This window comes from Quercus robur, chromosome 1, assembly GCF_932294415.1.
Source record: "Quercus robur chromosome 1, dhQueRobu3.1, whole genome shotgun sequence".
In the NCBI taxonomy this organism is placed as follows: domain Eukaryota; kingdom Viridiplantae; phylum Streptophyta; class Magnoliopsida; order Fagales; family Fagaceae; genus Quercus; species Quercus robur.
Window position 1 is genome coordinate 24263142 of NC_065534.1, and position 14041 is coordinate 24277182.

General features: G+C 36.1%; 2 protein-coding genes across 2 annotated transcripts; both read left to right on the forward strand.

Moving 5' to 3' along the window:
- Positions 1–3477: 3477 nt before the first annotated feature.
- LOC126726530 (serine/threonine-protein phosphatase 7 long form homolog) lies at positions 3478–10653 on the forward strand. Its single transcript, XM_050431803.1, has 6 exons — positions 3478–3951; positions 6388–6499; positions 6626–7389; positions 7528–7618; positions 7732–8124; positions 9777–10653. The coding sequence occupies exons 2-6, from the start codon at positions 6389–6391 to the stop codon at positions 10488–10490; spliced, it is 2073 nt and encodes a 690-aa protein (XP_050287760.1). The 5' UTR covers positions 3478–3951; position 6388; the 3' UTR covers positions 10491–10653.
- Positions 10654–10695: 42 nt separating this feature from the next.
- On the forward strand, positions 10696–12961 carry LOC126726538 (UDP-rhamnose/UDP-galactose transporter 6-like). Its single transcript, XM_050431804.1, has 3 exons — positions 10696–10902; positions 11323–11484; positions 12583–12961. The coding sequence occupies exons 1-3, from the start codon at positions 10696–10698 to the stop codon at positions 12763–12765; spliced, it is 552 nt and encodes a 183-aa protein (XP_050287761.1). The 3' UTR covers positions 12766–12961.
- Positions 12962–14041: the final 1080 nt, after the last annotated feature.

Consider the following 14041-nt stretch of genomic DNA (forward strand, 5'->3'; position numbering starts at 1 on the left):
GTATTTGTTCTCTTGGCATGGGAGATTTCAGATTTTAAAGATGAACTCGAGGACGAGTTTGTTTCAAGTGGAGGGGTTTGATGTAGGAAACAATTTACTATTTAATTATTGTAATTTATTATTTTTGGTATATTTATGTAAAAAAACGTTATTTTAGGTTTAGGTGATTTGTTTCCTTGTTTTTAGGTGCATTTAATGCTTTTTAGGTCAAATTTGATTCCTGTTATGGTTAGGTATCAATTAGGAGTTATGTTAGAATATATTTTCTTGTTTGTCAAGTTTTGTGGAGCCCTTAAAAAGACCCTAAGTTTGTAAACGTTTTTCATAGTTTATTATCAATAAAAATTCAGACTTGTGTCTATTGTGTTCTCCGGTGGATTCCAGACCTATCACCTTGTGGATTCAAGGAACCTCTCGTGGATTCGAGGTTTACTACCAGGAAATAACAGTTTAGTTTCTGTTCCATCAAGAGAGCATCGTGTGTGCTTCTCTTCAGGCTTCCGCGACATCACTTTGCAGTTGATAATGAAATGAAGTTGTTTTTCCTTGCACTTTTCTTCCTCATTAACAAAAAAATTACATCACTGTTACAACCAACAAATTTGCACAAATTTGTATCTTTATCTGTAATTTTTTCCTAGTTCTCTCTATCTCACTTTCTCCCTTTTATTTTTTTTCTTAGTTTTTCTTCTATCTCCAATTCCAAGAGAGTGACTATATCTATGTGTACAGTTAAGAAGTCATCCACTTAAAAAGCAAAAACTTATATCAATTACTATTTTTTTTCTTAGTTTCACATTTACTCTTAGTCCTACTCCTAAGTGTGTTACTAGTCTTCTCCTTCTTTATCATATATTTTTTATATAATTGATATTACATATATATAATAAGTAATTATTAATTTGACAAAAATGTATGATTACTAATTTAATTATATTAGTTTATGCATTCAATAGTTGTTGTCTTACCTATTTTATAACGGTTTTAGACTATTGTATAATATAGTTGTATTGTATACTAAATTGTATTTAGAATATTATTTTAGATTATTGTATATAATATGGAAGTTGTATCTAAAAAAAAAAAAAAAAAAAAAGATTAATCATTTAATTTTTTACTCGCCCCTCATGACAAATGACAAATTCCTAGCTCTGCCATTGCTAACCCCCCTAGAAAAAAATTCTAGACCTGCCACTACCTTATTTTCCTTCCACATAATTTAAGTGTCCTCTTTTATTTCTAAATTTCCATTTACTTTTAAAAAAAATACTTGATTATCATTAACGAAATGATATAGACATACTTAATCATTAGGGTTAGAGGTGCGGGATATCACAAAACGCAAATGACCAAACTTACTTAGTTTTGTAGCACTTTTTTGTGAACTTGAGTTTAACTCGAGTTTGACAAACTTGAGTTCTAAAAAAATGCTACATAACCAAATAAGTTTGATCGGATGCATTTCTCTTAAATTTTTCCTAAAATTATGCTATTTGGCAAAAAATGATATTAATGTGGAAGAGGAGATTTGAATTTTTGATATTATGAAAATGTCGATGCCACTAATTGAGCTATTAAGGGTCTGTTTGGAAACATCTTATTTAGTTGAAACTGAAAACTTTTTACTAAAAGTATTATAGATAAAAGTAAAAGCTAGCTGAAATAGTATAGTGAGACTCATAAATAGTACCAAAAGTGCAGTTAGGTCCATGAATAGTAGCAAAAATAAGTTGAATGGTAAAATAAGCTAACTTTAAACTCTAATCCCAAACGCAACCTAAGGCTCCTGATATGGTGAATTAGGTGTCATATGGTGGAAGCCTTCAAGCATGCGGAAGTAGGAGGTGGTGTGAGAGAAGGTTGATGGTGTCATGATGGGAAGCAAGAGGTTTCATGGCTGGGCACTTCAAATTTTATTTGCAAAGTGGTCCTTAATTTTTCTGCCTAATTGTACCAAGTCCCGACTCATTAAAATTTTATGCAATGGCAACCTTATTTGCCTTTCACGTAATTTAAGTGTCCTCTTTTATTTCTAAACTTCCATTTACTTAAGAAAAATACTTTATTATCATTAATGAAATGATATAGACATACTTAATCATTAGGGTTAGAGGTGTGGGATATCACAGAACACATGCGACCAAACTTACTTAATCATGTAGCACTTTTTTGGGAACTTGAGTTTAACTTGAGTTTGACAAATTGAAGTTCCAAAAAAGTGCTATATAACTAAATAAGTTTGACGTGTTTCTCTTAAATTTTTCCTAAAATTATGCTATTTGGCAAAAAAAAAAAATATGATATTAATTAGCTAAGGAACAATTGAGTTGGATTTTTATTTTTGATAATTAGATAGTTATAAAATATGGAAGAGGAGATTTGAATCTTAGATGTTATAAAAATGCCGGTGCCACTAATTGAGCTACTAAGGCTCTTGATATTGAGTTTTATTTTTTAATTGAGGTGACAAGCTCTTATTAGACTAGATGGATCACATTATACAAACTAGCTTGTAACCCCATGCATATGCATGTATACATTTAAAGATATATAATAAGATGCATAATATAATTCCTATATATATAATTTAAATACTATTGATAGTCATTTTTATATTTTGTTAACTCTTTAAAAAAATTTGTAAGGATATTATTAGGTATAAAATATAAATTGTCCATTTAAAAAAAAAAATTTGTGAAGCACTTTTTTTTTTTTTTTTTTTCGATTCATTTATTCTAAACTCTTTGATTTTTGTGACTAATAGCTTATTTTGATGAATATTTATGATGTGGTCTCACATTCGATTCTAAAATTAAGAAATAAAACTCTTTTAGAATAAATAATTTAGGACACATGGTACAAAATTAAAACTCTAATTTGGAATTCTAATTTGAGTTTCTCTTAGCTTCACCTATTATTATATATATAGATTGTATCTTAGTACATTGCAATATGATACTTACCAAATTACTTATATATATATATATATATATATATATATATATTATATGATTCTTTCCAAATTGCATATGATATGCTCCCAATCGTTAAGTGTAAACCTCACATTGTTTATTTAAGAATTGAGATGTCTTGAACCCAAGTTGAAAATTTATTGTTGGGTGTTTATGGAATTTCCAATTTACAAGCCAAACCCTAAAACCAAACAAGAATAAAACCAACTCCAGAATTAATTCTCAACCAAAACCAAACGTCCAATCACAATCCCAAACTCTAGTGTTTTCCACTTCACTTCAACTACTCGGCCAAAATTGGCAATTAACTCCAATTGCCAAACTATACAATTAGTTGGCAATGTTTCAAAACTATATTACTAACTAACATCTCGAGTTTAAAAACCTCGATTTACCCCCTTCAAACTCGAGCCTCAAAGGCTTGGTTTCCATATTTTGATTTGGTTTTTTTCCACATAGCATCCACCTTAGAGACTCTAGTTCCATCTTGACCCTTTTAAGCCTTGATTTTCATGTTTTGAGAATTACGTGGTTTAGGGGTTGTTTGATATATGTATTTAAATTCGTATTTTTAGTTTTTAAACAACATTATACTTATTTTCACACAATTTTCTTTTCATATATTTTGTCAAAAAATACAAACAATGTTATTACCAAACGGGCTTTTATCCACCGGAATCGACCTGAATATCGAGCCTTAGAGACTCAATATCATTAGGGAACTTCACAGTCACCCTCTCCACTCTCACTGACGCTCTCCACGCTCACTCAGTCCACTGTGAGACACTCTCATTCTTCCGGGAACTGTCAATTCCTCGACCCTTAGAGAAATTCCTCGTCCACAGATTCACCCTCAGTTCTTCCCCCTAAATCAAACCCTAAATCCACACACTCACCCAAACACTCCGGCCACTCTGCCTCACTGAATCCCGCTACCCATACTGAAACCCACAATCTTTAGAAGCTCGTAAAACACCAGGTAATCCATTTTGTTAAATGCACTTTTTGTTCTGTGGGTTTGATTTTTTGTTTTTTATGCTTTTTTGTGATGGTGGGTTGAACTGTTGATATATGGTTAAATCATTGAATAATTTATATCAGGCAAATCAAATTTCTATCTTGTATTTTGTCAAAAAAAGGAACGCATTGTCTGTTTCTATGCATTGTTCTGTGCAATGTGAGTTGGACGGATCTTCTATCAAATTTCTATGCATTGTTCTGTGATATGCATTTCATTTCAGTAATAGCTTGTAAGAGTTAAATTTGATTTGGCATATAATGAGATCAATGTTATAGCAATGGGTTCTGTTGTAATGGTAGTAAGAACCACAAAACTAGGCAGATTCATTCTTATTAGATATTATGATGTTCAAGAATATGAGAGGAATTTTTTGGATTCAATATTACAGATTCGTTAGCTTATTTGTTACTTTAACATTGATGAACTTTAGTTTGGATATTGTTGACACTTTCACTTCACTGCCTAAGGCAGAAATTTATCATCATAAGGTATTAGGTAGAGCTAAGAAGCACTGACATGTTCTATACATAAGAGTCGTGTAAGATTCACACAATGTGAAAGATAAGTGATATATCCAAACAATCTTTGGATATATCATCTGCATTTATGTTTGTTGATGGCCTACATCAAGCAGTGTGAATGGGCATGGTATATCAGATGAATGGTTTCTTGCACAGTTTGATTAGTATGATCTTTCCTGGATTTCAGTAGGGTCAAGTTAGATTTAGTAAGTAATTGGTGAGCATCAAATCTTGGACCAGGTCAGTCAGACCATTAGATGCCCGATGTTTTGGTGCCTGTCTTTTTATAAATGCATCTCTTTTCCGGGTTCATATAATTTGGCTTAGTAGTTGGTTTGCCCTCAAACTTTGGACTAGATTTGGCCCCACTGTTGGGTGATCTCTATTTCATTTTCCTCCATTGGGTGTCTTGAAAGTCTCATATATTTTTATGAAACTTAATGGTCCCTGTCTTGGATATAAAATTGGATTTTCTGTTGATACCAACAACTACTCTTTATAATCAATATGCTCCCATTTTAAATATATTTCCCATCTTTTGAGCCAACAACATGACTTAGGTTCAAATTTTCAATTGTGGTCGGTCTTGGACCACTTTAAAGAGTCATTGATCATTATTCTTACCCCGTACTGGTGAGTTGTACTCCTGCATACAGTACAGAGCCACAAATGTCATGATTCCTGGATATAGTGAACCAAAGTCTTACATTAATTGTGGATTTCAAGTAAATTCAACTTATCATGATCCCAACTAATTCATGTAGGTAATGTAGAATTCTTTGTCCAACTAATTGTGGAATTCAAGTGATAGATGGTCCCTCATGGAATGAGACTGCATTCCCAACTCAAAAACTGGTCTATGCTTAGGAAAGAGAGATACCAAAGTGTCCCTTGAAAAATGAAATAACATTGCGAAATTCAAACATTAATCTAGTGAAATCCTTACAGAATTTCAACTAAATTTTTGGGTAGTTTCAAAATCAAATATGGGTTAATTCTAAAATAATTAGCCTCTGAGCTAAAAATCATTGAATAGCTCTGTGTCTCTAGTTTGTAATGCATAAAAAACTAGCAATTTGGACTTTGTTACAAATAGTAATGGTAATTTTACTGCAAACTTCCTAGACTGGCAAAAAGCATTTAAAAAATTAACAGATTATGAATTCTCTTCTTCTAATTATGCTTATTTGATTTTTAAAGTCTCTTTCACAATTCCTAAGTCTTGCTCATGGGGTCTTGGTCATTGTGTTTTAAATATTTGGTCAAGTATTTGATTTTTATAAATTTTTTTTTCCTTGAGAAAGTAAGTTATTATTACTTGGAGGGTTGTTTCAAATTGATCCTATTGAAGTCCTAGGTTATGTATGAATTGTTATTTTGAATTTGAATCAGCCTTTGGTCTATTAGAAGGAGACCTTTACATATTTACTGTTTAACTTTTATCCTTTGAAGAAATTTCATGGTGGTAAGCCTCGTGTTTTTGCATCTTTTTCATAGTTTACTAGGAGTGGTGAGCAGTTCTACCATTTTCTCTATATAAAGTGGAAATATTACCCTAGTTTTGTATGAATTGATAGTATATTTTAAATTTAAATTAGCATTTGGCTTTAAAAATGAGGCATGTGTTGTTTAACTCCTATATTTAAATGGATTAGGATAGATGATGAGTTTTTATTTATTTATTTTTTTAATTCTATATTCCTTTGGTGGGTTCCTTAAAGTGGGGAGCTCTACTATTTGCTTTGTATGTCTTAGGTGAATTGTTTTAAATTGTGAATTTATGTACTAGTGAGTGTTGCTGTAACTCATACCTAGTTCCATAAGCATATTGTGTGTTCATTTCTCAAACTAACTTCTTATCATTCTTGTGTAGTATGGTTGCTGCAAATGCTGGACAGATTGAGGTTGCGCACCCTGGACCCATTGATGATTCGGTGTTGACTCTGCAACCCGAACATCGATCAGAAGCTATTTGGAATGGGCAGGTAAAACACAACACTAAAACCATTTGTTATGTTCTGAACTGTATCCTTCTTATGGTATCCCATTTAATTCATAGAATGTACACACACATTATGTCATATATTAATCCATGGTTTTATTCTATGTAGGATCCGGGGTCCCTTACTTGCCGCAGCCGTAGTGAAGAGTTCACCAATCTAGAGCCAATGGTGGATGACCGAGTCGTTGACATAATTAAGGGACTTGGTTTGGAGGGACTCCTTAGGACCCCGGGTAGAGAGATTGACCATGGGCTGATAACGGCCTTAGTGGAGCGATGGCGGCCTGAGACTCACACCTTCCACATGCCACATGGTGAGGTCACCATCACATTGCAAGATGTGGAGGTTCTTCTCGGGCTTCCTATTGATGGCGAGGCTATAACAGGGAGCACGCAGAAAGAATGGCCGACTGTGTGTCAGGACTTCCTTGGCTTTTCTGTTCAAAATGATAATACAAAGGTGTTGCTAGGCCAGAGGATTGTCATCAAACGGCTTTTGGAGCAAGTTGCCAGTCCATTGCCGCCTAATGCTGAAGAGGATCAGCTACATAAGTATGCACGGTGCTACATCCTAGCGTTACTGGGGGACACAATCTTCGTGGACAAATCCGGCGATAGGGTGCATCTAATGTGGGTGCAACAGTTGGAAGACCTTCGCAACCCAGGAAGGTACAGTTGGGGAAGTGCTTGCCTTGCATGGTTGTACAGAGAGTTATGCAGGGCAAGCGATAAGACAGCCAGTCAGATTGGTGGGTGCTTGTTGTTGGTCCAGTATTGGGCATGGGCCAGGTTCCCATTTTTGTGCCCAAGAGTTGAGCGTGGCCCGCCAGTAGGTGCTTATGGTCCTCCAGTGCGTGGTCCACTGTCCCTGAAGTAAGTCTCTACCTCATACACGTCATATATATTATGTGATCATTACCTAACCATGTAACTTGATTACATTATAGTTTTAATCATAATATTATCTTTGTAGGAAAGTTGTAGATATTGATCCCTTGTTCTTAATTGTAGGTGGTTGTGGGTTCCAAACAAGAAAGATAGGCCCGCCCACATCTTCAGGGACAGGTATCGCGAGAAAATAGCTTCAATGTTGCCGGGCCAGGTATGAAAATGCCTTTTTTTTACTTGTTTAGGAACAAGATATAGGTTTGGTGAACTGTGAAATATACACATTGTTGCCAAATGTGTTGCCTACTTGTTTTTTGGCTGTTGTAGGTGGTGTGGCAGCCGTATGAAGCTGAATTACGCGACCTTCCGAAGTACTGCATTGCAGGGAGGGCAATGTGGATGGCAACGGTGCCGCTTGTATGTTTCCACCTAGTGGAGAAACATACACCGGATCGTGTCGTTCGTCAATTTGGGATGATCCAAGAAATTCCCCAACCTGTTGATACTGATACAGTGCTTCATGGGATTGATTTGAGGGGAAAGGTTGGTGTCGATTGGACGCGGAGACATGCTGGGCATATCATTGAGTGGGGTAATCGCTTTGAACGGCGGTGTGAAGCAATGCTTGGTGATATGCCTCCACACCATGTGTACTTCAACTGGTTCCATAGGGTAACTCGGAGGTTCATCGATCACAGGGGCGCTAAATTGATTCTAATGGTAACTTCTCCATGTCTTATTGGCTCTTGGTTTAAAGTCTCAATCTTTCAAAACTCGTGTAGATTAATTTAACATGATCTAAAGTAACATGATCTATTAACACTAATTATTAGTTCTGCTGAATCTAAAGTGGAAATTTTAGTTGATGCTTGTAACATGGAAAATTTTTATCCATGCACATTACAGTTTGTTGTTCTCTTGTACAAACCGAGTTTTTATCTGTTAAATGAATACAGTCTGGGCAGAATTTCTTCCCATAGGTAAACGATAGTGTATTGAATGAAACTTCTACCTAAGTGCAATGTTAAAGAAGATACACATGTCAAAATCACTTAGAAACATTCAGTTTTGCAGATGAGTTGTATCAGTTGACAATAGGGGTCATTTGAATCAAGTAGGAGTAAGGCTTGTTGCTCTTAACTTCACTCCCTCTTTCATATGATACCCTTGTTCTTTTACATGTTGTGCCTTTTCTTTTTGGATAATTCGATGGCTGGGGGAAAGTGGATTTGAACCTAAACGTATTCATTGAGACATCTTTCTTTAGAAAAGAGGAGTAATGTTTATTAGGCATTTCAAACCCATAGGACTTATTGGTCATGAATGATGATTGCTAAATTTTTGTTGCTAATTTCTTAAAGGGGAAGCCGAGAACAATTTAACTGAAGGAGGATGAATCTATGATGCATTTACATTTTGTATATCTTTAGATTCAAGCCTACATATTAAAAAAAAGTCTTTGGAGTTTGGATTCAAGCTTTGAACTTAAAAGCTTCTTCTATGTGTTTTTTCATTCAGCTGGATATTTTGATGGTTTATTGGCATGTGAGATGTGTTTGGATTCAAGCCTTGAAGAATGAATTCTAGAATTAATAGAGGAAATGCATTTGCACTTGCATCTAAACTGTTTATTTCTCTGCATAATTAGTTGTTATCTTCCAATTTCTTAGGAAGCTTTAGTCAACTCAATCAAGCAGCTTAGCAGCTTCTCAATGGAAGTGTATATTACATTAGATTTCGTTGCTAATTTTTCCTTCTCTTGTAAAATGGAATAACCAGGCAAGGTTGTCAGAACATGTGATAACAGTATTTGTTGCTTAGTAAAAGGATAAGAATATATTGTCTAGCATCCAATAAACTGGCAATAAACCAAGTTCCAACAGTAAACAAGCTCATGGGGCCATTATCCCACTATTTTGTGAAATCATGGCAGTGCTTGATAGGTGGTGAATGCATATGAACTGCAACAAAGGCCATTCTCTGCACAATCACAAAAAGCATCTCACTCTGTATTTTTTTTCATTCTACATTGTTCTGTAGGCAATATTTGCATGTCTGCCCAAATCTTCATTAAAATTGTTTGGGTATTGAAACCCACCCTCCGCCTTCCCCTTCTCTAGAAAACTATTATATTGAACAAGCAGAGTTTGAAGCACTAGCTTTTGTTTCCATTTATTTCTTTAGCGGGTAATATTTTAAGATATAGTTATTGTAAAAGACTGGCACTTTTAGAAAGGGTGCACTGACTTCTTTTATGCTTCTACAGTTTTATATTATTTGATGAATTGATCAAGTAGCCAACGTTTATTTTATTGTTGATTGGCATTGTTGATTTGGTATTGCATTACTAATAGTCGTTTTTCCATGTGTAGATTGAAGGATATCTCCGTTTGTTGAGGCGTCACCCAGTGGGCACTCCAGACTATAAGGACATTACTGATGTGTTGAAGGCAGTGAATGAGATTGACCGTGTACAACCTCATATCCCTGAGGCCCCGAATGAGGAGGCAACTAATCTTGAGGCAGCGGCTACTGAGAGGCCAAGCACGAGTACAGCTCCTACCGAACATGGCTCTTGTCCGCCTGTTGCTACCCCTCAGGTTGTCCCTACCCTTGGTCCCTCTCCATCCACCCCACATCCATCTCCTAGTCCCAACATCCCTTCACCCACCCCACATCCATCTCCTACTCCCAACATCCCTCCACCCACCCCACATCCATGTCTCAGGTCTGACATCCCTCCACCCACCCCACGATCATTTCCTGAGCTTTCACCAATTCCATCGTTTAACCTGCGTATTGATCCAACCCTTCCTGACATGCACACGAAGCCACCCTCCCATATTACGTCTACTGGCCCTTCTTCGGGTATCGACCCACCCCATGTTCAGGCTGAGCAAGCTGTTGGGTTACCTGCAGAGCTAGAAGGTCAGCCGAAACGCATATCAAAGGCACCTCCTTGTGGGATAGGGGGTCATAAACATGGACACAAAGCTAGGCACAAGGCATCTGACCAAGGACATGCAAGATCTCCTTCTCCGCACAGTAAACATTATACAAGACAGCATAAGGTTCAGAAAAGGTAGCTGACAAAGAATTTGTGAACAAGCATTTTGATGTGAAGAAAGGATAGGCTAGTCTAGTATTTTGTTGTGAACAAGTGTACAAAGTTAGGCATGTATATTTTGTGATGTATTCTCCATTATGTGAACAAGCTGAAATGATATATAGAAAATGCCTTTTTGGAAATGAATATGTACAACTTGATTATAAAACTTCATATACAAGGAAATGCCTTATAATCTGTTTGATTGTGAAGATATAGGGAAATGCCTTTTTGGAAATTTGATAATGTTTGATTGTGGATATCAGGGGGCTATGCTCTTGATATTAGTCCTTCTTGGTGTTGCAGTTTGTACTGTTACAGATGTGACTGTCAATACAAAGGGTTTTATAGCTGCTTTAGTGTCAGTTTGGAGCATGGTGCTGCAGCAGTATGTAAGTAGTTCTTTGTTGAACCCTTGATCTCATATAGATATATCATCAGCTTTGAATGGATTAGGGGGTAAAAGTCAGTTCTGGGATTAGGCTGGTTGAGTTTTAGGTTCATTGTGTTCTTATTCTTTTTTAAATCCTTCATATTTGTGCACAGGCAGACATTCACCATATAAACATCGTCGTATGCATGTGCAGCTCATATGATATACTATTTGATAATTGCATTAGCCAAACTAACTTTTTATCTTGTCTCTTTATGTGGGTAGGGTTCGCACATTAATTTGGAATGATGTGTCTTTAATAATGTAGATTTAAAATTTAATACTAGATTGATTTATGTCAGTTCATGCCAAAGTACAGGTTTCTAATCTTACATATAATCTACAATATATGACGTTGTTTTGATTATTATTATTGCAGTATGTACACTATCTTCAACGGAATTATTCTCTTGGATCTTTCAACTTATTGGGGCATACTGCTCCAGCACAGGCAGTATCCCTTCTTTTAGTTGGGCCCTTTCTGGATTGTTGGTTGACTAGTAAAAGAGTTTATGCATATGATTATACTCTCACATCTGTGGTAAGTTTCTTTTCTTTTCTTTATTATTATTTTATAATTATATCTCAGTTGGTATGATGAGGTATGCTTCTCTGATATAAAAACATGTATTCACATACAAGATACTTACCGGCAACACACATATCATGCTGTCAGTTCATGCTCTTGTCTATGCCTTTGCATGCATGTGAACATCACTATGTTGTTGTGCTTAGTTGCTTGTGCTTGTAGAATCGCACCATATTTTTGCTTATAAATGTAAATATGCCTAGTCTGTCCATCATTTAAGTATCACAGTTGGCAGTTTAGCAGTTCGCCAGCTGCAATTGCTTTAATAGGGAAATTGAATGAACAGATAATAATTTATTAGATCTTTGGTCAAAGGTGGCCAATGCCTCACCAAGTGAGAGAGCAATCAAGGAGCAAAATCAGACCGCTTAATTGCCTTTAACATGTATCTAAAGTGTCCCATGTCTGTCTTCAGTGTGTGTAATTCACTTCAATGCCAAGGTCATATAGTTGTTTTAGTTAAGATCCAAGATTCTGACAAAATTTCTTTAACCCCAATGCCTTTCTAGGCTGTAAATTTATTTAATACCAAAGAAGTGGTGATCTCTCTGTAGCCATTGACAGTGCCCTAGTGAATATTTCCAAATACCTACTTCATCTTACTTGTAGAGCCAACTAGCCAAGTGACATGGCCAATTGCTGTTCATTGATCCTTGAGAAAAGAATAAACGTTACTGTTGCCTGCCTGTCTGTGCCCTAGGATTGAATGTTTGTGAGGTGCGTCCACACACATGTACATCTAGCAAGTATCTATGTCCACTTTTGACTGTGGGTTGTGCTAATACGAATGTTCTGTATATCATTGGATGGTTAGAGCTTAGCATGCATAATTGCACATGAATATCCTTTTTAGCATGCATGCCACAGATATTCCTGGATATGAGAACTTTTACTTAGAAAGATCGACAAGAATTAAGTTTGATTTTCTATCACTTCCTGTTTGTCAAATGGTCCTACTTGGTAGAGTGGACCATATGCCTGTGTACAGATAAATTTTTGCATGCAGCTAGTTGTGACTACTGAAATGATTTGGGCCACTTTTTTCTGCAGTCATTCATAATTCTGTCCTGTACCATTGCGGTAGGGACCAATCTCAGTCAATTCATCTGCATAGGCAGATTTACGCCTGTGTCATTCCAAGTTCTTGGTCATCATTGTTTTTTCTCTTCCTGGAATTATCTCATTGTTAACACTTTTCGATGTGTTTTATTCTTCTGTTTGTTATGTGCTTGAACATACATGTATATCAAATTCATCGAAAGCCCGTGGGGCTAAATTGTTTTGTTGGAAGTATATATTTTCTATACAAGGAAATTCTGCTATAACCAACGATAAGCATATGCATTAAAACCAAATTCAGAACTTGAAAGGCTATACAAAATATTTATTCTATGTAAAAGGATGGCTTTAAGCTTAGTGGAGTCCTAAATAACTGAGCTCTTCAGTCTACAGGGTCTTCTTGTAGTTACACTTATTGTGGTCCAAAGTCCTATAACACAATCTATGCTTATTTAACACGACTTCAACCACTGGGAACTTCTTTCCTCTCTTCTGGTCCCAAAGAGAAAGCTGCTAATAAAACCCCAGACTACAAGGACATTACTGATGTGCTGAAGGCAGTGAATGAGATTGACTGTGTACATGGTCATCTCGCTGAGGCCCCGAATGATGAGGCAGCTACTCCTAAGGCAGTGGCCACTCCTGGCCTTTATACAAAACTGCATGACCCACTGACTACGGACATCACTCACACAGCATCTCCGACCTTATCTCCTCCGACCCAGTAGGGTCTGCAGTTGTTGGGATTGGTGCTCAACAACTAGATATTGATATTCCGAATGAGCACCCCCTTCATCAGACCTCACTCCCAAAAGGTTGACCGCCATGCTCTATAAGAGCACCCACGTATGGGAAAGGTGGACACAAAGTAGGACACAAAGGCAAATTCAAAGTATGACAACCTAACATTTAATGTACTGATATATTTTGCAGTTGCATATTGTTCTCTCCATTACAATGATAATTGATTGTATGCATCTAATGTCTTTGTAGGAAGATGATTAGTCTGATGATGTTGCCCCATCGCCTCCTCCACCGCCCAAACATTACACGAGGCATAGAAAACGTAAACTTGGGTAGTCCACAACCTAAGAATTTAGCCATTGCTCATATGGTAAAGTATTGTTGTTGTCAAAGATATCCTAATCTTTTTTTTTTCTTTTCAAAATTCTAGTTTTTTTTTTTTTCTCATTATCATACCATGTATACAGCTGCTTTATACAGCATTTATTTCACAAAGATTCAACACTACGAAATTAGCCCTTGTTGGATTGCATGATGTGGTGATAACCTGCCAAGAAAGAAGAGATGATATGGATAGATACTGCTTATATATTTGATATTTGCTTAATAACTACATACTGGTTGCTAGTTCTCATGTCTCAGTATTGCAACAAGTGATGGCAATGGGCTGTTTCTGGTGGATTTCAAGTTGAATTTTGACTAGTCA